This window comes from Parasteatoda tepidariorum, chromosome 10, assembly GCF_043381705.1.
Source record: "Parasteatoda tepidariorum isolate YZ-2023 chromosome 10, CAS_Ptep_4.0, whole genome shotgun sequence".
Classification (NCBI taxonomy): domain Eukaryota; kingdom Metazoa; phylum Arthropoda; class Arachnida; order Araneae; family Theridiidae; genus Parasteatoda; species Parasteatoda tepidariorum.
In genome coordinates this window covers 48,786,631-48,809,203 of record NC_092213.1, presented here as the reverse complement: position 1 = coordinate 48,809,203, position 22,573 = coordinate 48,786,631, and the positions used below count along the sequence as shown (strand labels likewise).

General features: G+C 28.6%; 3 protein-coding genes across 3 annotated transcripts in view; 1 reads left to right on the top strand and 2 right to left on the bottom strand.

Annotated features, from left to right (window-relative positions):
- LOC107447617 (tyrosine-protein phosphatase non-receptor type 13) overlaps positions 1-1,294 on the bottom strand; it is a gene marked incomplete in the record, with an annotated part of 126,626 nt that extends 125,332 nt beyond the window's left edge. The window contains 1 exon segment of the mRNA XM_071186957.1: positions 1,154-1,294.
- LOC107447627 (uncharacterized) lies at positions 1,152-5,706 on the top strand. Its single transcript, XM_016062582.4, has 2 exons — positions 1,152-2,770; positions 5,207-5,706. Exons 1-2 carry the CDS (start codon positions 1,748-1,750, stop codon positions 5,543-5,545), a joined length of 1,362 nt encoding a protein of 453 aa, XP_015918068.1. The 5' UTR covers positions 1,152-1,747; the 3' UTR covers positions 5,546-5,706.
- A 4,471-nt stretch (positions 5,707-10,177) lies between these two features.
- The window catches only part of LOC107447626 (probable ATP-dependent RNA helicase DDX20), a 15,761-nt gene continuing 3,365 nt past the window's right edge, over positions 10,178-22,573 (bottom strand). The window contains exons 3-10 of the mRNA XM_016062580.3: positions 21,699-21,867; positions 20,751-20,862; positions 20,318-20,460; positions 17,796-17,934; positions 15,808-15,949; positions 14,972-15,077; positions 14,629-14,727; positions 10,178-12,608 (exon numbers count right to left, since the gene is read on the bottom strand). Of these exons, the coding sequence (XP_015918066.2) occupies positions 10,309-12,608; positions 14,629-14,727; positions 14,972-15,077; positions 15,808-15,949; positions 17,796-17,934; positions 20,318-20,460; positions 20,751-20,862; positions 21,699-21,867 (3,210 nt within the window). The 3' untranslated portion in view covers positions 10,178-10,308. The remainder of the gene's footprint in view (positions 12,609-14,628; positions 14,728-14,971; positions 15,078-15,807; positions 15,950-17,795; positions 17,935-20,317; positions 20,461-20,750; positions 20,863-21,698; positions 21,868-22,573) is intronic.

Below are 22,573 nucleotides of genomic sequence, written 5' to 3'. Positions count from 1 at the left end.
TAAAACAACACTAATTTTCTAAACTATAGACTGATTTTCTATAGATGCAAATAAAAGTCTAAATTAGCAATACTTTAATTTAATAATCAAAATTTGTTATTGCTCAAAAATATAAAAAATAATCAAGAAACAGCAAAAACCTATTTTTAGGCAAAAACAATTTTTTAAAACTTTCAAAAATCTTTATTCTGATAATTTATGTAATAGATAAAATTATTCTAAATAAATAAATTTACAAGGAATCCAACAAAACTTTACATGGATATAGTAAAAAAAATTATAATAACCTATTATTTTAATAAGGGACAAGTGTTTATAAATAATATTCCATGATGCAAGAATATTTAGAATTCTTCACCAACAGCTGAGTAAATAAAAAGAGGAAATCTTGTCTTCAGAAGACTAAACAGAACACTAAACATTCTCCTTTCTTGTCAGTGCTCTGATGGAATAATGATGCCCCCCCCCTCTCACTTATATATTAGGGCTTAAGATTTATAGATTATTTTTTAAGTTGGTACTTGAGGAGTATTTAAATAAGTTAACCAGCTCTAGTATAATAAAAAATTTAAAGGGTCGAAATAAACTTTGTCTATAATTACATTAAAAAAATATTTATAATCGATCATTAAAAAAACATTAATGAAAGTAAAAAAATATAATAAGGAAAATTCTAAAAAAAATTAAAGCACAGTAAATACAAATAAATATTATTTTAAATTTTTTTTAAAAAAATGATAAATTGTAAAAAGAATTTAAGGAAATATTTAAAATGTATTTTTATTACGAAAAACATGTACACATAAACTTTTATTTTAGAGTTTTTTAATTATATCTCACAAATATTTTTGATGTTAGTCAACATCAACATTCAATTACACCAACTTTTCACTTTACTTGTTCCGTTTCCATAAACTGGAATTAGAAATCCATCACGTTATATTCTAACCTTCAAGCAAATTAATTATCACACATATAGGTATAAATATAATATTAGAATTCTAAATAGGGAAACAAATCAAATCAGATAGAAATACTGAGCTTTTTAACTCTATATTTTACATTTAATTTATACTAATAAACGAATAGGACAATAAAACACAATAAGCAGGTAGTCTTTATAATACATAATAAACAAGTTTATAATATTTACATGATTTTTTTCTTTGAGAAAATCATTGCTAGTCTATGACAAGTTGGAAAATAAACAATTGATTTCAAAAGCCGCCATCTGTCACCGTTGTCAACATCAACAAATCGTAATTCATTTCGACTGCCATTCGTGCACTGTTAAAAAAAAATTCAAAATCTTTCTCAATATTTGCTCCTGTTACAAATTTAAAAATAAATTAAAAGCTTCATTTAAAAATGCCAAATTTTTGAAGAAAACCAACTCATATTTCTGGAATTTTTCGTGAAAAGCAATTTGTTTAAAAAAAATATGAAATGTAAACAAAACCCCGGCTTCGCCATTGTTCGCAAATGTGCGAAACTTTTTACAGCTCATCATTTTTTTCAGTTTTTGTTTGTTTAATTTTAAAGTTACATTATATTTTGTAAAGTTCTCAGTTCATAAAATACAACCGGTTCAACTGATTGATAAGTTTATAGATGAATTTCACAAAACTCTTCTCATGTTGTTTACTACTAAATCAGAATTTTTGAACACAACTTATGTATATAACTTTGTAATATTTGTTGCAGAATTTCACATTCTATTATGTTTATAAACAATTAATTATCAGCCATGGACTTAGAAGACAATGAAATTTCAGAAGAAGATTTTTTGCGAATGCATGACCGTCAATGGAATAACGCTTCGAATTACAGAAATGCTTCTGAAATCATGAATCCCATTCTTACTGTTGAAAATCCATATAAAAAAAGAAGAGAAGATGCAGCTCATTTGAATTTTAAACCTTTGGAATTGAACCTACATTGTGGAAAGACTCAAAAAAGTAAATTTTCTTTTCCCCAATGCCTATCATACCGCGAAAATGGAATGACTAGTCAGAGTAATTTCAACTCTCAAATTTTAAAACTGAAAATGCGACAGCTAAAATGGGTCAGCATGAGTCAAATAGACTTTTCGGATTATGTAAATTGCTACTATGTTACTGGTTTTAAACGAAATATAATAGGAGCATGGACCTATCATGAGTATTCAGCCACATTACTTGAATCTGTGTCATTCCAATACAAAAAGCTCGATTCAAAAAGCAACAACGTTGAGACTAGTATTTCACAAGTTTCCTACACACATATTGCTACACTACCTAGTTACAAAGTATTTGATATGTGTGGTTTAACTAGTGGCAATCAAGATTATGTACTTTATGTGGCTAATTCCTATTCTCGGCATAAAAACATGGCCTATCTTGCTCGTGCTGGAGTTAATAATGGAGGTGAGGCACCGCGAGATGATATTGTTAGAAGGTTTGAGCATCAAGATATACTCTGGAGTTGCTCTTGGAACGATAATAAAAAACGATTTGCAATAGGCGCTGATAGATGCTTTTACTTACATGACTACCAGAGCTTTTCTAAGAAGATTGAGTTATCGAAAGGACAACCGTATTCTTTAGATTTTAATAGTGATGGCAATATTTTGTACTGTGGTCTTCATCAGGGCGACTTAGTGTGCTATGATCTTCGTACTGAAGCTGTACCTGCTATGACTATACCCTTATGTACTAATATATCATATATAAAACTTATGTCTCATGAGAGGAATGTGGTTGCAAGTGGATTCAATAGTGTTCTCCTCAATGTTAGTATTTATTTTCATCTATAGATCTGAGTGCATAGCCAAATTATTCAACAAAAAATAAGCACCTTTTAAGCACTTTTCAAGCGCTCAAAAAATATTTTTAAGTACTTTAAAAAAATATCCTAATTAGGCAGGGTTGGAAAGTTTTTAACAGTCGACGGTTTTATCTTGTTATCTTGTTTTAAAAAAAAATTAGGCATTGTTTTTTACAATTGTCAAAAATCATGAAATTTTGAATCATGTAAAACGAATGGCGTTTTCATACGCCACGGACTGACTATACGCCGAAATAGATTGGGGTTGAATTAATTTTGAAAACGTTAAATGAGAACAATGTGAACTGTGTCTTTTTGCATAATTCGAAGCAAAAACCAACATAGTAAAGGAAAAATCTCATTTTGAAAAGGGGAAAATTAAGCACTTTTTGAAAACACCCAATGAAAAAAGCACCTTTAAGGTCTTTTAAAAAATGAAAATAAGCACCTTTAAGCACTTTTTAAAAACACTACGCACCCTGTAGAAGCTTATCGTACCTAAGCAAACAATTATGTATCTCTAGTTCAAAAAAGCCTTGATATCTTAGCTAATTTAGTTGGTGCAATCAGGTACTGATACAGAAATGGGAATATTCCTGTATCATGATCTGTTACTCTAATGACAACTGCCAAATAGATTTTAAACTTGCAAATTTTTAAGAAAAAAAAAGGCTGTAGATGTTTGCTTGGGGATGGTAACTAGTTATACCTTTTGAGTTGCTCCCTTTGTGTGATGTTTTTTTAATTTCTCGGACGCTGCATGGAAGTAGCCAAGATTTGGCGATCATTCTGTCGCAGATCACGATACGGAAATCTCCCCATTATCTATTTCACAATTCAGACTAAACTCACTTAATGCTTGAAAATACTTTTTCCATTCTTAAAGATGGCAAAGTAGTAATTAATAGATTGTATAGATTAGATGTTTTCTTAGTTTTGCTTGATAGTTTTCTACAATAATAGAATTTCATATTAAAAAATTCTGGGTTTTTTTGTAGAGGGTTAGATACGATGTGTGTGATCTGGTAGCATTTTACAAATATTAAAATAAAATGAGGATATGTTAAACTAATCGTTTAAACTACTTGACTATAACCTTTTTTAGGTGATAAATTTATACTTTCCCTTACAATATTTGGAAGATTTCTTAATCTGAACTTAAAAGTAATCTCCAAATATTGGTGACTTCTGGGAAATACCGAAGGATAAATAATATCAGGGGTCTGTCTAGGTTTTTCTGAGAGGTACTTGGTGACTTCTGGGAAATACCGAAGGATAAATAATATCAGGGGTCTGTCTAGGTTTTTCTGAGAGGTACCTATTTTATGAATTTTTGGAAAAAAATATGGATTTACCGTTTCTCACAGGATACAAATATAAAATTTTTTAAAAAAAGTAATTTGTGAAGCTACCGTTTTTCCTAAAGTTGAATTTGTGAAGGTACTGCTAAATGGTAGTAAATTTGGTCTGGACAGACCCCTGAATATTAACTTAAAGGATATAACTTGTAGTCATCCTGGGGCAAAACTCTAAAAAAATTTTGAAAAAAAAAAAACATATTTCAAGTTTAAAATCCCTTTGGTGTCTTGGTGGGCTGAGGTGGAAATCTTAAATTGTTCCTAGAATTTATTTCATTTTGGTACTTATTCACTACAGGTGGCTGTAAAAAATCACTAACTACTATTATTACCTGTGATGCTTAATTAATTATGGTAATACATACAACTGGTCCTCGTTGAAAAATTTGTTCATTTAATCTAATAACTTGCTTATAAAATTGTTTACAACTCTTGATATTTGGTGTCGGTGTATACCATAATGAAGTTACAAATTCCAGAACATCATCTATTTCTTTAAGATTTAATAACGTCATTTATCTTTATTTGAAGGTATACGTTAACAATGTAAAATATTTTTAATTTGAAAAATTTTGCTGGTTTGTGGTTTTGTTTTTAAATTTTAAAAATCTATATTGTTTGGTTTTTTTAGTAGTTGACTTATACACCGAGATATAAATCAAGAATATTTGGTTCATAATTAAGCAATTCTACAGTGATACTCATTGTTTTATTTTTTTATAACATTTGTTTTCTGATATCGCTTACCGAACTGTTTAGTAGTCAAGGAATTGACCTTGCATCAGAAAGGTCCTGTGTTTGAATCCTGGACAAGGCATGGATTTTCTTTCATTCTCTGTACTATTTGTCTTTTTTGTGGGAGCAATGTTAGCCCACTTAATATGGTGCCCCTAAAAGAGTGGTCAGCAAATCTGCCCTACTGATACTTGAATGAGAAGTGTCAATCGGGTGGGGGTTGGGGGAAAAAAAAGTCTTCTTAAATCCTCTAATATCTATTATCAACTGTAGCAAACTAATAATACTTTTCTCTATTTCCTTTCTAGGTTGATTTGAGAGCCAAAAAAGAAGTCTTTCAATATCCACATCACTACAGCCTCTATAAAAAATTAACTTTTAGTTTTAATGAGTCAGCTAACATCTTGTGTGCTCCTGGTGAAGATAACATCACTAGACTATGGTCACTGAGTGACGGAGAACTTTTGCATTCACTTCCTTTACCAAATGCACAAGATTATTGTGGTCAAATTAATTCTTTATTTGAAGCTGATGATAGAAGAATATTTGTACATATTCTACTAGGGGATACAATTCATACATTTGAATCCTTAGAAGACTGTAAAAACATTCAGCCGGTTGCATTGAGTGCAAGATTACGCTCTTAGTCAGTTTAGTGCAATGTTTTATTTAAATGTAAAGATGAAATTGTTTTAAAAAAGTATTGAAATAATTAAATGTTATTAAAAGCTTAAATTATCTAAATGTCTGTTACTTGTAGAAATTGTAAATGGAAATTTGTATTAAAGTATGCTGAATGAATCAAAAACAGTTAAACCTTGATAATTATAACTTTGAATTATAGTTAGATAAAAAAATATCCCTTTTTATTTTTAAAAAAAAAAATTGTTCTAGTGAATTGTTATCAGTAATTTGAATTATTAGACCCCATATCTCATCTTAGATTAGTTTTTTTATTCACTTTTTTTTTTCTTTGTTCACTCTACATTTTACATTTATCTATTTTTCTTAAAACTTTTGAACTTGAAAGTTACAAAATGGAGGTAACTTAATGAAATAGGACAGCTGTTTCCAACTTTTTTAATTGAGCATTCCAAGAATTTGTAGAGGTATTTGTGACACCAAGTGAACCTCGATAACAAGATATCAATTTATATACTATTCATATTTAATGTAATTTTTTGAACTGAGATTTATAATTAGATTTCCTATCGATGAAGAATATCATACCTTTAATGTAACCAATCCGAGAAAAAAACCAGTTCTTACAAGAATCGCGATATTGGATTTTAAGAACACAAAAATACAAATTGAGATTTTGGAATTTTAAATTATGTGAATACACTAATCGATGGTCTTGAGATTGCGGAAATTTCGCAAAAAAATCGCATGCCTTGTTCCTAGACCTCTAAGGAAAATGCGAAAAACCTGGAACACAATCGCCATTGAATTTAGCCAGAAAAAAAATTGAGGCCCGCAACTATTAAATAAATAAAAAATATAAATTTTTATATCTACAGCTCTTTTTAACATAAACCCTACAGTACGAGGCTTTGCATAATATAGTATTTTGTGTTATATAGATTAATATCCTTAGTAAACTTACCTAATGAACATAGCCAAAAAAAATAATATTTGAGAAAGATCAGAACTAATAATTTAAGCTAATTTTTAAATCCCATTAGTTTTCCACAAAGAAAAAAAATGCACTTATCAATTACAGAAAAATTGGACGAGGCTATTGTTACTTCAAAAGAAAGAGTCTCTTAACCAAATATCTTATTTCCCTTCTTGGCAGCTTACTATTGTAAATCAACTTTCACATATTGTCAGGGTGGCCACTCAAATCAGATTTCAAATTTCCCTGATTTTTCCAGGTTTTCCAGATAAAAATCTTAAAATTTCCAGGTTTTTGTTTCTTTTTTCTTATAAAGTATAGGATGTGTACAAGAAAAGTGTCTATATTATAAAATATTTTATTCAAAATGTTATTTTTTTAACATATCATCTTGAAAAAAATAATTTATTTTGACAATTTTCAAGATTTTTTATTTATTTTTTAATGTTTTGGCACAAAATTTTGAATCAAAAATCATATATTGACCAACAAAGGAGCCTTTTTTGTTTAAAATTAAAATATGTTATAAGAGGTTAAAATGAAATAGAAAAAATTAGCATTAATGCAACAATTGTAAAAATTTGTCGACAAACATTGCTGTTAGTGATTGTAAAAAAATGTGTGATTGGTTGGTTTGCTCAGAAAAAATAATTCACAGATTTCTTTGAATAGGAGTAGAAAAGCTTTCAGAAAAAGAGTGCGATATAAAATCTATTATCATAAAATTATAACCAACTAATTTTTGGAGAATTTTATAAAGTTAAAAATACAAAAACATTTTGTCAAAATAGAGAAAAAAAAAAACCACCAAAGCATCGGAACAAACTTGAGCCATAAATGGATTTAGCCCAAGGACAGAATTTAAAAACAGAAGCTAATATCCTAATCCCTTTTTCCACCAGAATCTTACCTAAATTTTCCTAAATTCCCATAGCGGTCAAAAGTTTCCACATTTGTTTAGCAACCGTGGAAGAATTTTATATGGCATTCTAGTTTAACAGAACTATAATGGAGCAAATTTTGATGCAAGCAAAGTATCGCTAAGTTGATGATATTTCAACTGTTTGGCGATACATTTCCGTTAAAAAAAAGTGGGTATAATGGATGAAATAATTTAAATTAAGAAAATTAGCAAATAATTTAAATTAGTGAAATTTGAAAAATCACCAAAGAAAAATTTCCAGCTTTTCTTTAAAAATCCCTGATTTTTCCAGGTTTTTATCCAAATTTCCCTGATATTTCCAGGTTTTTTCCAGTATAAAAAAATTCCCTGATAATTCCAGGTGGGTGGCCACCCTGATTGTTCTGTGAATCGTTTTTTTTTTAAATTTTTATCTGCTTTAAAAAGTAGTTCAACTAGTATGATATTGAATGTATCCTAAAAAAATTTAGTGTTAAAACAATCAAGTATAGTATTCATAATTAATTTTGAATGTTAAAAATCATTGGACCATATGATCTAACAAAACTTAATCCTCAAAGGTGACATCACTGAAAGTTTACATGATTATTCAGCTATCACTTCTAGAAAATGTTTTAGGAATGTTAAAATAGTCACTTTAACATTCCTGATTGATAGGTGTCTAAGTTATGTTAGTTATATGTGTTTTCAATCTGTTGTACATTACAACTCATCAGAGCAAAGCATAATTCCAGTAATTTTTTATTAATACATTCTTCAAAATAAAATTATGTTTTAACAATAGAATGATAATGCAATTTTTTTTTACCAGTTTCTAGATCTATAACTATTCATTTTGAATAAGTAACAAAGGATAAGATTGTGAAAATATGTTCCAAACATCAATTTCTCCCGATTTTTTTCACTAATTAATAATTGAAGAACTTGCATAAAGATTCTAACAATATTTATTTTTTAAGAATTATGTTTTTTTAGTAAAAGATATTTTTTATTACTTAATATTTTTTAAAATCATAATTTTTTTATTACTTGATATTTATTAAAATCATATTTTTAAAAATGTATAGGTGTGCCATTTTAAAGTTAATCATATGGAAATTAAGCAGTAAAAAGCATTTTTTTTGTTTGTAAGGATTTATTTTTTACAACTCACAGTTACAATATCACATTTTATTGATTTTTTTTGTGAAAATCAGGGATGTAACGAAAAGTGATTTGGCCGAATACCGAATATTCAGCCAAACAAAATTGACCGAATAGCAAATTTTTTTTGAAAATTAATAAATATTTCTATATAGAAATAAGTTAAGTCATTATAGAAAAATAATCAAAACTTAGATGTATCATTATGGGATAAAGGGAAAAAACTTTAATCGATATATTAAAGATAATTATATATTAAGAAAATCACAAATATTTAAGATAAAAAAAAAGTACTATTAATAAAATAAAAAGTAAAGAAATAATAAAAAAATAACATCTTAAAACAAAACTTGCTAAAAAATTTTTTTCCATAAAAACATTAAAAAGATATGTCTAATACAGCGCCATCATTAAAATGCATACAAAAAAACTAAGATTATATACAAAAGCATAACAGAAAAGATAAAAATCGATCTCAATTTTTGAAAGAAAATTTTAAAGCTAAACATTTCAGTTTTCCAATTTCCGTATTTTTCAAGAAAAAAGTTAAGATAAAAGACTAATAGGAACCCTCTTAATTGCCATGTTGTAATAAAAACATGAGTCGTTTGAAAAAGCTAGATAGAAACCAAAACAAAAATCGTTCTTAATTTTTCAAACCAAAGATTTGTAGATAAAATTTAATTGAACTTTTTCACAATGCCACATTTTTAAGATAAAGTAACCATAAAAAAGAATAACTTTCATTAAAAACTCTTTAAAATATACTGTAAAATAAAAATAAAAATGTTTATAAAAAGAAAAATTAAAGGAGAAACAGAATTTTTTTTTCTCAATTCTGAAATATAACTTAATTGTTAAGAATCTTTGTTTTCTATGTGACTAATTATTTGTATCATTGTACAAGAAAAAAAAAATCAAGTCAATTAGAAACTATTTGTTAATATGCTTCTCCTTAGTTAAAACTGAAAAACAAACAAAAAAAAAGCTCTCAATTTTTAAAACATAAAGTGTTAAAAAAAACGATGAAATTAACTTGCCTTAATAAAATAAAAAATTCATTACAAAACTCATGGTTCAGTATAAAGTAATCTAATTTTATTTCTTCAAATTTCGCTTTTCCACGAGTCTTTCAGAACACAAAGGTTTTTGAATTTAACAAAAATGTGTAAAAACTATTTCAAATAATATATAGTAAAAAATAAGATTTTATATTATTCTTTTTAATCTATTAAAATATCCCCCTAAAAAAGCTTCTGTCAAAAAATAATATTTCAAATAATACTTTGGTGAATGTTCGACGAAAGGGCCGAATATTCGCTACATCCCTCGTGAAAATCCAGAAAGTAGTAAATAATTTATAAAAATCACTTTTAAATCAAACTGGAAAAAAAACTATATATATTCTGAACATTTTAATGATTATTTTCACATTCATTAGATTTTTACTATTTTCTATCTCTTAAAGTAAATGCTAAGTAAGAATTCAGATCTTCTTTCTCCACTTCATATTTGTTGAATGTATTTTGATAAACTTTTATACAAAACTTATTAGCAACACAGTACATATACAAATAATGAATTTAATAACATTGATGCAGAACACTTAGTTTTCTTTAATTTTTAAAATGCAACTCACAAGTATATTTTACAAAAACAAATTAAGTTTAAAAAACATAAAGGAACATTTAAGCTCTTTAAAAACGTTAGGGAAAAAAATAGAATGTTCAAAATAGAGAAGAATGAATAAATTGCCATTGTTTCATGTACATTTGATACCAATCTGCGCTGCAGTTTTGACAATGACTTTCATGACCTATATGAGGCGTATTCACATGGTTAGGTCTGTAATTGTGCGAAGCATGTCCATTAATTTGGTGATTGCATGCATAGCCATCCAACTGGCGTTCCTGATGGCAATTCATGGCCGGAAAGGTTCCATAGTTCACTGTGCAGTCATTATGTTCATGAGGCTGACTCGTGGATGCGATGCTTCCATCATTCACTGCACTAGTGGAGTGCTCTTGAGGCTGACTCATGAGAGAAACATTTCCATAATGATGACTTGGGAATGGTAAATTTCTGTAGTTAGCTGCACGTGTGCCACGTTGATGCCCTCTATTAGCTGATTTTGATCCTTTAAAATAGGGAGTAGAAGCATTATGAACAGATTGTGAACTAGTCAGGCTTTCAGATTCTGATATTTCAGAAGATTCTGTGAGTGTCTTGTTAAAATTATCACTGATTCTTATCGCATTACATGGTTTGACTCCAAGTTTGCTTTTTTGTTTAGCTAGATGGAACTTCTTGGATTCACGTTTAAAATTTTGCATTCCACTGTACATTTTCTTAGCTCCATCTACTTCTTGAAGCATGTTTTCAGTATCTTCGTCACTAGAACTAACCGTAGAGCTGTCACTCGATTCTCCAGAGTCGAGTGGCGAGGAATGTCGTCCTTTATCTGCAGCCAAAGGGAACTTTTTTTTCTTCATATTAATATATTTCTCTTTCCCTCCTTTTTGACTAGCATTCAAAGTTGTTTTAGATTTGGCTTTTTCAGAAGTTTTCGCAGCGTGGAAAGCACGTTCTAAAGTCAAAAATGGATCCTCATCACTATCTGAACTACTCGAAGAGGTATCTGCAGAATTCTCTTTAAAAACATGTCTTTCAAAAACCTGACCAAATCCTGATGCTTTATTTTTCTCAGATATAATAGATTCATTTGGAACTTCAGAATACAAACTAATATCACAGACATTAACATCACTGGATTTTAAATCAGAAGAATTTTTATCCTCTTTCTTTAGTTCATCATGAATATTTTTAGTTATTTTTTCATTACAATTTGTTATTTTGTGGGACACAGCTTCTGTATTGCCATGGTTAACATTTTCTTTAACAGATTCTTCCTGCTGCATTGTAAGATTGTTAACATTCTCAATTGCAGCATCAGTAAGATTTTCAGCTTTATAAGCTTGAAACACCTTAGAATAGAAATCGGTCAAATTTCCTCTAATATCTTTAAATGTTTTTGTTAAATCCTGGTCTGTTTCAGTCTTATTATCAGAGCAGTCTTTATAAGAGGGAGAAGAATCAATTTCTGGCGAGTTATTTGCCTCATTGTTCATACATTTCATTAAAAACTTCCCAACTGAAAGTTGTATTTGATTTGGAACTAAAACTGTCTTTGTTTTATTTGAACCTTCGTTATGAAGTTTGTCTAATTCTGGTGTATTTGACAACGTAGAAGTTGGAGTATCAATTGATACAGTATTTTTCTCTTGACTAATGGACTCAAGTGTATCTGATGAAGGAATCAATTTTTCAATTATCTCTTTAATCTCATACTCACTCACATTATGCTCAGAGGTATTTGAATCTTTTCCATTAGTATCAACTTCCAATGCATTCTTGACATTATTCATACACTGCTTCTCAGAAGAATCTTGGCTACCATTTGCTTCAAAAGTAGTTTTACTTTTAAGCTCTTGTGAAAAGATATTATCATTAGATACAACAACAGAATCAGAACCTGTAGCATTATTAGGAGAAGATCTAATATCTTTAGATCCACTCTCTAAATATTCAAGAAATGAATTTTTATCTTTTGCTAATTCAGTTCCATTAATTTCACTAACAATTTGATCATCGCCATTACTTGTAACCACTTCCGAAACTGAATTCTGCTCTATACTGTCTGAAACACTGGACTCCTTCTTCACTGTACAGTTATCCTTTTTATTTGCTGTATTCAACTCACTAAGAGCACTCGATTCCAGATTAGTATCCTTATCTTTCTTTTTGATCGTATGTCCATTTATGTCCACCTTTGCATTGTTTGATTTGCACGAATCGACACTATTGTTCTTTTTTTTCAAGTTGCCACTATTATCACTAGAATTGCCATTCATATGATCAGAGTCTTTTTCTTCAAATTCTTCAGAAAAATTCTCAATACCTTCTGAATCTTCAGTCGATGAGTCAGAATCATCAGGCCTAATATTTATTAGATTGGCTGGAATGGGATCTGAAAGGACAAAATAAATCTTTTAAATAACTTCATTCCTTTTTTAATTTTTAAAAAAAATAGAAATTAGCAATGAAAACAAAGGAAGACTCTTTCATATCCTCCAGCTACGATGGAATTTGCATAGTTTCAAAAAGTAATTTTTCTAGTGGTAAATAAAGGAAATCTATTAATAACTTAATTAAAGAGTTAAAAGAATTTTATCCACCAATACATGTAAATAATGTGAATGTGGGGAGAGTTGTTACAGACCATGTCAACCGTCATCTATGAAAAGGTACCCCCTACATAGAGTCGAGTTAACATGTCTTATATACTAGTGAATTGTAGTTGTAATTTTGTAGTGGTAGATACGCTACAGTACTCCCCCACCAGAATTATAGCTATGATAGAATTCGATGAATGGATGCCACTAGTTGATTCATTGCTGTTTTGTGCGAAGCCGGGAGAGCTGTATTAAGATCACCGTATTTTTTTGAGTGCTGAATGTGAGAGGTGTATTAACTTCACGGTTGTAGTCGCTCCTGTGTTGCCGTTAGCAGTCGAGTGTATGCAAGCCAACGTTGTGTGTGATCGAGATGAGACTGAGTAGCAACAGCGTGAGGAGGTGGATAATGATGCAGTCACAAGTAGCAAGTCAACTGTTCAATGTGGACCATCCAACGAAGTAGGCGTTACTGCCGATGTAGGCGTATCCAGATCAAAGTGGGCGTTTTTGCCAAGGTAGGCGTGTTCACATCACGTCCGAAGGTCACCAATGTGGGGATTAGTAATTACAGACCATGTCAACCGTCATCTATGAAAAGGAACCCCCTACATAGAGTCGAGTTAACATGTCTTATATACTAGTGAATTGTAGTTGTAATTTTGTAGTGGTAGATACGCTACATGAACATATAAATTAAAGGTCAGTTAGAGAATTCAATTCGTCGTGTTTAAATAAATGCCTTCTTATTAAGGGTCTTTTTTAAGAGTTAAATTTTTTTTTAAGAATTCCAACTATACTCCTCTAACACTGATAAATATATCTTGCACCAAACTCGAAAGTTTGGGATATGCTGTTTTATGTCCATAACTTCTAAAACATTTTCCTAGTTAGGGAGAAATATATTCTTTTCTCCTTTAGCAATTTAATAACATCAAAAACACATTTTAGTTTTTCTCCCTTATTTATACTTAAGACATGTTCATTGTGAATAAAAGCAAACTGAATATTTTTTATAAGTAATTGTAAACTTAAATAATAATATCCCTGTGGCAGATTTTTCCCGAGCCATCTGCAAAAAACTATCTAGCACTAATATCTTTCTGCAACATACTTTTAGTAATAACAAACATATATGTTACTAATTAAAAATAATGAAAGCGCTGTGTCTACATAAATAAAAAATTTTATAATTATTTTTAATTGAACGTGCAATAATTTTTTATTCTAATATTATGAGTGATGCTCTCGGATTTTGTTGGGGAAGAAAACAACACACTATTTCCTTTTTCGTAAATAATCATCACAATAAAAAAAAGGAATTTAAAATCATGCAATCTGCAGATTAAGATAAAAAGATTAAAAAGAAATTCTAAGAAAAAACAAAAAAATTTACAATGAAATCACACAAATCAGACTTCTCAAATGCATGTTTCGTTTCGAGATTATTTGCAATAAATAATATCGAATACAAAATATCGGACTTAAAAACTAAGGAGAAATCAATAGCAATAACTGCCGAAAATTCGATAGAATTATTGCTTTAAAAAAATACTCAAATGCAGGATTCGAATTTTCAGTATTGTTTGAAATATATCGGTGTTTTTAAAATCCGCAATTCCCGTGTAAATTTCTGTAGAAAAGAAAAGATATTTTACTTTTCAAAAGAAAAATCTTTCTGCAAGAACTGTAACTTTCTGCGACAATGTCGCCGTGTTGCTGCTATTCTGCCACAGGGAATAATATAAACTTATACTAGCAATATGAAAACCAGTGTTGTATAATTTAGTAAACTTTAATAGAAATTATAATTACCAGGAAGATTATATGCTTTGAAGTTATGCTTTACTTTCATCTGTTCAAATGCTACAACCTCATTCTTATCAAGGAGAGTTATGGCTACTCCTTTTGCACCTAACATAAAAATTAAAAAACATTACTGCTTTGTACAGAAAATAAATAAAATTTATTAAAATATGCATAACTTATACCTAATGAACGCACATATTATAAATAAAAACCTAGTACTCTGAAATAAGACAATTCAATATAAATATTGTTTTTTTTTATAAAAAATATTCAAAATTTTATTTAACATGCTTTAAATTTTTATGCTAAAAATCATTTGAAACCAATAAAGAAGTAAGGTATTTAATACCATATCTTCCAGCACGTCCACAACGATGGAAATACACATCTGAATTAACTGGCTTATCAAAATTGACAACAAGATCAACATTCTCAGCATCAATACCTCTGGAAGTCTGAAAAAGAAAACAATAAATTACAGGAATACATGATAGCAATATATAAGAACAGTTCATAAAGAATTCTGCACAGGACGATACAGGAGATATAACTCTGTATTTTCTTGTATAGATTTATGTAATATGAACTAAGTTATACTTGGAAAAAAAAAGCATACATATTTTCTCATATCAACTGGTTTGATAAGTAAATAAGCAATAAATCTATTTTAAAAAAAGTCACAAATAAGACAGTATTTGCTAAAAACCACTTCCTATATTTTAATGACCAAAAAGAAAAACATACCCCCTTGATTTTTTTTTTTAATACTGATAAATGACACTTAACATTATGATGAAAAACATTGAATTGAAGAAACTTCGCTTTTGAGCAGTTTAAAAAAAAAAAATAGGTTAAAGACTTTTTTTATGTTGAAAAGTTTGTTACTTTTAATTATAAGAAAACAAAAGGGAGGCAAAAATTATCCTCCAGTCAAAAATTATTGAAATTTGAAAAAAAATTCCCTAAATATTATTTCAAAAAAAAATTATTTTTTTTAAACTATGCAAATATTTTAAGCATTTTAATAGCTTAATTACATAGTGCTGACTTTTTCTAATAACACCAAAATTAAGTAAAATGACTCATAAATAAAGACATAGACATTTAAAACTAATTTCTTTTGAATGTTAAATCAGAAAATTAATGATAATTTTAAAAAATTAAACAAAATATTTCAATACTTACTACATCACTGGTAACAAGAACTTTGCACTTAAAATGTTTTAAACACTCAATGGCTTTGATACGATCACATTGTTCTTTAGCACTGCTAATAAAAGTACATGTAAAACCCCAGGTTTTAACGTCATAGGAAAGAGGTTCAACTCTGGAAAGAAATATTCATTTCAAAATAAAGTTTTTTGATACAGTCTTTTTAATAATAACTTGTTTTTGTTCAGAGATGCACAGCCTACAGACCAGGGGACCAAAAGTGGTTCCTGAACAGTCTTAAATACTAATAAAACTAAGTAAAAAAATATTAAAAGAAAAAAAGTAACAGTAAAAATCTTTTGGCGGCTGTGCTTTGTACAGTAAGTTACTGGTTTATTTAGGTCTCATTCATAGTACCAGATTGTATCCATATAATTTTGCAAGTTCTGTTTATGGCAATGGGTCTGTGTACCTCTGCGGGTACTGATCCAGGAGTTACCTTGTCTTCTGGATTGGTTCAAAATTACAAGGCTAAGGGGTTGAACATTAGTAGTCGTAAACCCGAAATTGGGTGACTGTGTTAACAGTAAAAATTAACTTCTTATGAAATTTTACAAATAAATGAGATTCCTTTTTAACATTACAACTTAAGTTTTTTTTTATTTTTTTTTTTTTAGAATAGCTGTTAGACAGTTTTTCATTAATCTTAAATATTTCATTATATCTAATTATCTTTATCATCTAAAACATTTTTATTAATATTTTTTCCCTTCACCCCATACCAATAATATGTTACTTTTCAATAATGACTAAACTTATTTGTAGATTAAGAAATATTTATTAGTAATTTTAAAAATAGTTACTATTTGGCCAAATACTTGGTAATCAGTCGATATTATTGGCCGAATATTCAGTATTTGACCAAATCACTATTAGTTACATCATTAAAGAAAATGTAAAAGTTGTCAAGAAATTTGATAGTGCAAGGAATCTCCCAAAATTTAAAAATAAAACTTATTTATAAGATTGTGAAATAAGAAAAGTACATTGTTTGTTTTGAATAATTTTTACACAGATATCATATATTATTAGTTTGTAAAATATATAATAAAGTAAGAGCAAAGAAATCTAAAATATTCAAGAATTATCTTTGATTTGAAACTAATTTATAAAATAGTGAAACAAGAAAAGCATTCACACACAAAAAATATATATATAAATATATATATATACATATATATATACATATATTGAACAGCTTTGACACACAGTTAGTAGTTCCTTAGCTTATATAATAAAAATGAAGAAATATAAATGAGGCAAATTAAGTAATTTACAAGAATTTTCAATGAAGTCAACAAAATATTAAGGGAAATTTGAAATTGCATGGCATTGCTTTCTCAAAAATGAATAAAATAATTAATAAAACATACAATAAAACTAATGTTTTGAATAATTTTACAACAAATGTGATAATTTTTTCAGTTTAAATAGATATGAAAAAAAAAGAAAGAACAATGAGCAAATATACTTTTATTTGCTAAAAGCATTTTGTGATTATTTTTGATCATTACAAGGCTGTTTTATTTTATATGGGAAGTGCATATTTTAGTGAGGTTGCATTAGGACTGCTACTAAAATAGAAAAATAAAATTCCTTAACTTTTCCAGATATATTTTTAAAAATTGCTGATCTATGTTGGAATATGGACGTGCAAAACAAGATGTGAAGAAAACACACAGTGAACCACAAAAAATAAATATTTGCCATTTATACATTATTTTACTTTTATTAATTTCAAATGGGAAAAAAAGAAGCTCCTGCACAGGAAATGTGTTCCATGAGAAATATTGGTGCAAAAATCGCAAGCTTGGCCTTTGCCAAACCCTCCCACTTTTCCAGATTTTGGCTTGAAAATGTAAAATTCCCCTTGGACAATTTCTAAATTTTTCAGGTAACGCAGCAATCCAAGCAGATACATTGAAAAAATCTGTGAAGATAAATTTTAAAAAATCACTGACCTTGTAATGAGATTGCAAAATACCAAGCATTGAGTAAAATTTACAGATGTTAAGACTTTTTCCAATGCCTCAAGCTTAGTCTTGTACGCCATAACCGACATTTTAGATAATTCCAAAACCTGAATATAGTGCACCATACCTGCAGAGAAAAAGAAAAACATAAATAAAAAATATCCATATAAATAAGCCAGCCACATAGCTGCCAACATGGATAGGAAAAAATCCAGTAGATTTTACGAAATAATAAAAATTTCATGATAATCGTTGAATAATGTACAAAGTATTTTACACATAGGGAATTTTAGGGATTTTTATAATCATCAAAATAGAAAAACTGCAATGTTTTCCAGTTATAATTGACATTAAACATATTTGATATGTTATGTATTATTTTTAATCATAATTTTGAATATTAATAGGCATTTAATTCATCAAAGATAGTTAAAAGATTTTTTTAATTCATTTAAAAAGAGAGCTCTGAATAAAAATAAACTGAACATTTCAGAACAAAAAAAGTTTTGAACTGATTTCTATAAATGAGGTTCACTTCATTATGTATTAGTAATACTTATTTAATTATTCACGCAAGCAAGCAATAATCTGTACAAAAATTCGATTTCAATAGGGATTTCTTTAGGAAACTTACTCAATCTTTGGGAATTTTCTAAAATGTACAAAAACCAGGAGAATTTTAAATAAACCAGTAGACCAGGAGAAACTTCCAAAATCCAGTAGAGTTGGCAGCTATGCAGCCAGCATCTGAAGTAATTAAAACTAGACTTACTTCCCAATTTTAGAAGCAACTTCCGTTTTTAAACTTTAATTTTAAACTAGACTTTTTAACACATGCTTTTGAAAAATACTCTATTTATACAAACTGACTTGTACCATGTCCCTAAACAGAAATCATATTAAGCTTTGTAAGGCTTCTCAGTTTACGGTCATCTAAGTTTAACATCATCCCCATTACAATATTTGTACTACAAGGAGAACATTAAATTTTTTTAAATCTTAGTTGGAAGTCATAAAGGCAATAATAAATTACAAGAAAAATAATAAAAAAGATGGATAAAACAGAAATTACAACTTTCAAATTTTCTTAGCAAAACCAACTTCACTCAAATAAAATAATCAATTTTGGTATTGCCACCAACTAACAAAATGTTTATTTCTTACTCATGTATAATAATCAATTTTATAGTGTGCAGTACAAATAATTTTTTTTTCACGGACTTATTCATAGCTGATTTATGGAACCACAATATTTAAATCCAGAAAATAAAATATATATTAAGTACATATATAAATAATATATATAAATACAATATATAAATACAAAAATAATATATATAAAATGCAGTTAGGCCTTGCTTTAACAAAATCTCGTTTCTTGAATTTCACATTTCAGAAACGAGACCCCCCCCCCCCATAATCAAAATGAAGGCAAAAACCTACACAATAACAAATAGACCCCAAATGACTTAAATCTTTCAGCAACAAAAGATTAGTTTTAACTATTTTTGATAGAAAACTATTGGATTATCGAACAGGAAAAATAGAGAAGACAATGCGACAACATGGGCAACTGAAGCACAAACCTCAACCGGAGCAGATGAGAGCCAGCTGTCACACATTTTTCACAGGATAAGAACAAGAAATTCCTTCCTTATCTCACTCTATGCCACAACACACAGAAGTGAGGTCTTTTGGGCTTTGCAGAACATATGATTTTTAGAACTTTGTGAAGCTATTGAAAAGTTTTTTTGTTCAGTACGAAGCCTAACATTTTATGTGAATTTGACAAAAACATTGCGCCAGGCTTTTCGGGTGCTTTACAAGGTTTAGAAACTGGAAACATACCTATTGCAGAAAGATGCAGATGACTCAGCATTTTCTTCTCTCAATAAAGTAAAAAAAAAAAAAAAAAAAAAGAGCTTTCTTGAGTCAGGAATCAAGAAAATTGTCAAACATTACTTAATCCATATTTTAAAATTTTAATTAAACAGTGCGTAATTCGTTATTTTTTGACAGCTGAATAAGTTGTACAGCTTCTAATTATGGATATTTTTATGAGGTTGTTTGTTCTATAAGGTTAGTGCTGAATGTTTTGGAGTTCTATGTTAGGACTAACCACTGATGTAATAAAAAGATTCGGTCCCGATGAATTCGCTAAATCGGGGTCCAACTATGCATACATAAATACATGTACGTACATAAACAAATATGTATAAAAAACAATAACTGAATATTACATTAACGATTTAACTTTCAATAATTTTAAACTACTAAAATGTACAAGTAGATTAATAAGAGTTGGATTTCCCAGAGTAGCTGTTGAAAATAAAAAAAAGTAAAAAATATATAAATCTAAAGAAAGTAAAAAATATATAAATCTAAAGAAAGCAAAAAATATAAATCTAAAGAAAATTTATTGTGAAAACTTTAGTTATTATGCTTATAGATTTAAAAATACAGCAAAATGTAATATAATTGATTTCCATAAATACAGTTTGAAAGAATACCTAAGAGCGTTAACTCATTACGGTTGAGGCGTGCCAAGTAAGCTTTTCTAAAATACTGGCATGTCAAAGATCTAAGTTCCTTAGGATAAGTAGCACTTGTAGCAATCACTTGTTTTTCTTTTGGCAAAGAAACAAAGATGAAACTGAAAGAAAAATTACTTGTCAGAGAAGGAAAAAACAAGGTAGAAAATTAAACATATATATATAATATAAAGATTTTATTTTTTTTTCAATTAGTAAGTCCATAATCTAAATAAGTATGAACTCTTTACAGTTGTTTATGTACTTAAATATTATGATAGTTTTAAATATTATAATAGTACCAATATTTATGTTAATGTAGTAAATCTAGTTGAATATTTAGAACCTAGTTAAGGACTCAAATTGTAAACAAAATTGTTAACTGTGAATGTGTAAGTTTTAAAGTACTTACTCTAAATCATCTTTAAAATTTGATTCCAGCAAAACATCCGCTTCATCTAACACAAGTAAGCGAATAGAATTGGCAGGTAGAATTCCAAGAGATAACAAATGCTTCAAACGTCCTAGATAAAAAATGATTTCGATCTGTCATTAGAAAAACGCATTAAGTAGATTTTCATAAAAGAGGTAAAATCCAGGATATTTTAACCTTATTGGTAAATACAAATTTCTAGAACAAGCACAAAATAACATAAGAAGCAGGATAACAAATGAATAACACTCCAACTAACTACTTTTTTAGATATGGTCCATCACATAAGAGGTAATTATTGTTACTAATTTAAATTATATACAGACAAACTGGCTTATACAAGTGTGAAGGAACCTCAATATTCACCCTTTAAAACCGGATGCCTCTTTGTTGTCAGGTTCTATAATATGATTTACGGCCAGAAAAACACAGCCAACATCAAATTGGAATTCCAAGAAGGTATTAGGTGGTTGAATTAAATAGATATTTTATAAATTACAAATATATTGCACACTAAAACCGACCTCGGCTGATAAAAAGCGAGCTATGGTCCAATGGACTAAACATTGTATTATTCAAGCATTTCCAATTAAGTCGCTAAATCCAGATTCTCGTTAAATTAAGGCTGGCTATAAGTGAGTTTGACTGTATATATTAGCTTAAATAAATCTTTAATAATTGTTGCAATGTTAATAATGAAGTTTACACATTTTGTATGTTTACTATATCTTCAAAAATAAAAACAAATAACATTAAATAATACACAAATAAATTTATCCTTTTCAAATAATCATAAATTTGAACTTTAAGAAGTTTTTTTTTAATATATGTAACTGATCAACATTAAATGTTCATATTTTTAACTTGTATTTAAAAATCAAGGGCACTATTAAAAATACAGAAAAAAAAACTTTTAATAAATCTTACCAGGGGTTCCAACAATAATCTGACAGCCATGTACTCGTTCTACATCATTATCAACAGGTATACCACCTATGAAGCAATTGCAAGTTAAACCCTTAAAAGCAGATCCAACAGCTCTGACAACATCGCAGATTTGCAAAGCAATTTCTCGAGTAGGAGCAATAATCAGCACCTGTTGAAAGAAGATTTTAATTTATAAAAGTATGACAATGTAAAATGCATAATTTTTGGGTGTGAAAATAAAAACCACATAATTTAGTAAACTAAACTGGAAAAAAATGCATTGGCCTTTAAAGATGAACATCATTTGTAAATTTTTTTTTACTATTGTAGAAAATGTTTTAGTATTACTCATTGTTAGGGTTCACAGCAGCAATGAAAATTTGGTGGTGCAATAGGACCACCTAGATATTCACTTAAGGGGTCTGTCCAGACATTTCGTGAAAGGTCCGTTTTCGTAAAATTCTGAAGAAATTGCTCATAATTTGTGAATATAAAATAAACGTTGAGTCACATTCTTTCAACCAGGGACCTGTTTTTGTGAATTTGTGCAAATACGGTCCTGGTATTGCAAAAAACTTTTTCTATGAGTTTTTAAATTGTAAAGACCAGGGTTGGGTTTTTGACGTCAAAAAGTGGTTTTTGACATGACAAGGGTATAATACTGGTTTAAACCGTCAAAAACCCGTCAAAAATGTCAAAAACTAAAGTTTGCCAAAAAAATATATAAACTTCAAAACTACCAACAGTTGCCATGCATTATATTGAAATTTAATTATACTATAGGTAATCAGCAGGTTTTAAAATATTTTTTAATTAAAATTAAGGTAAAATAACAGATTTAAAATCTCAGAAATTTATATTCAAATGCATGTGCA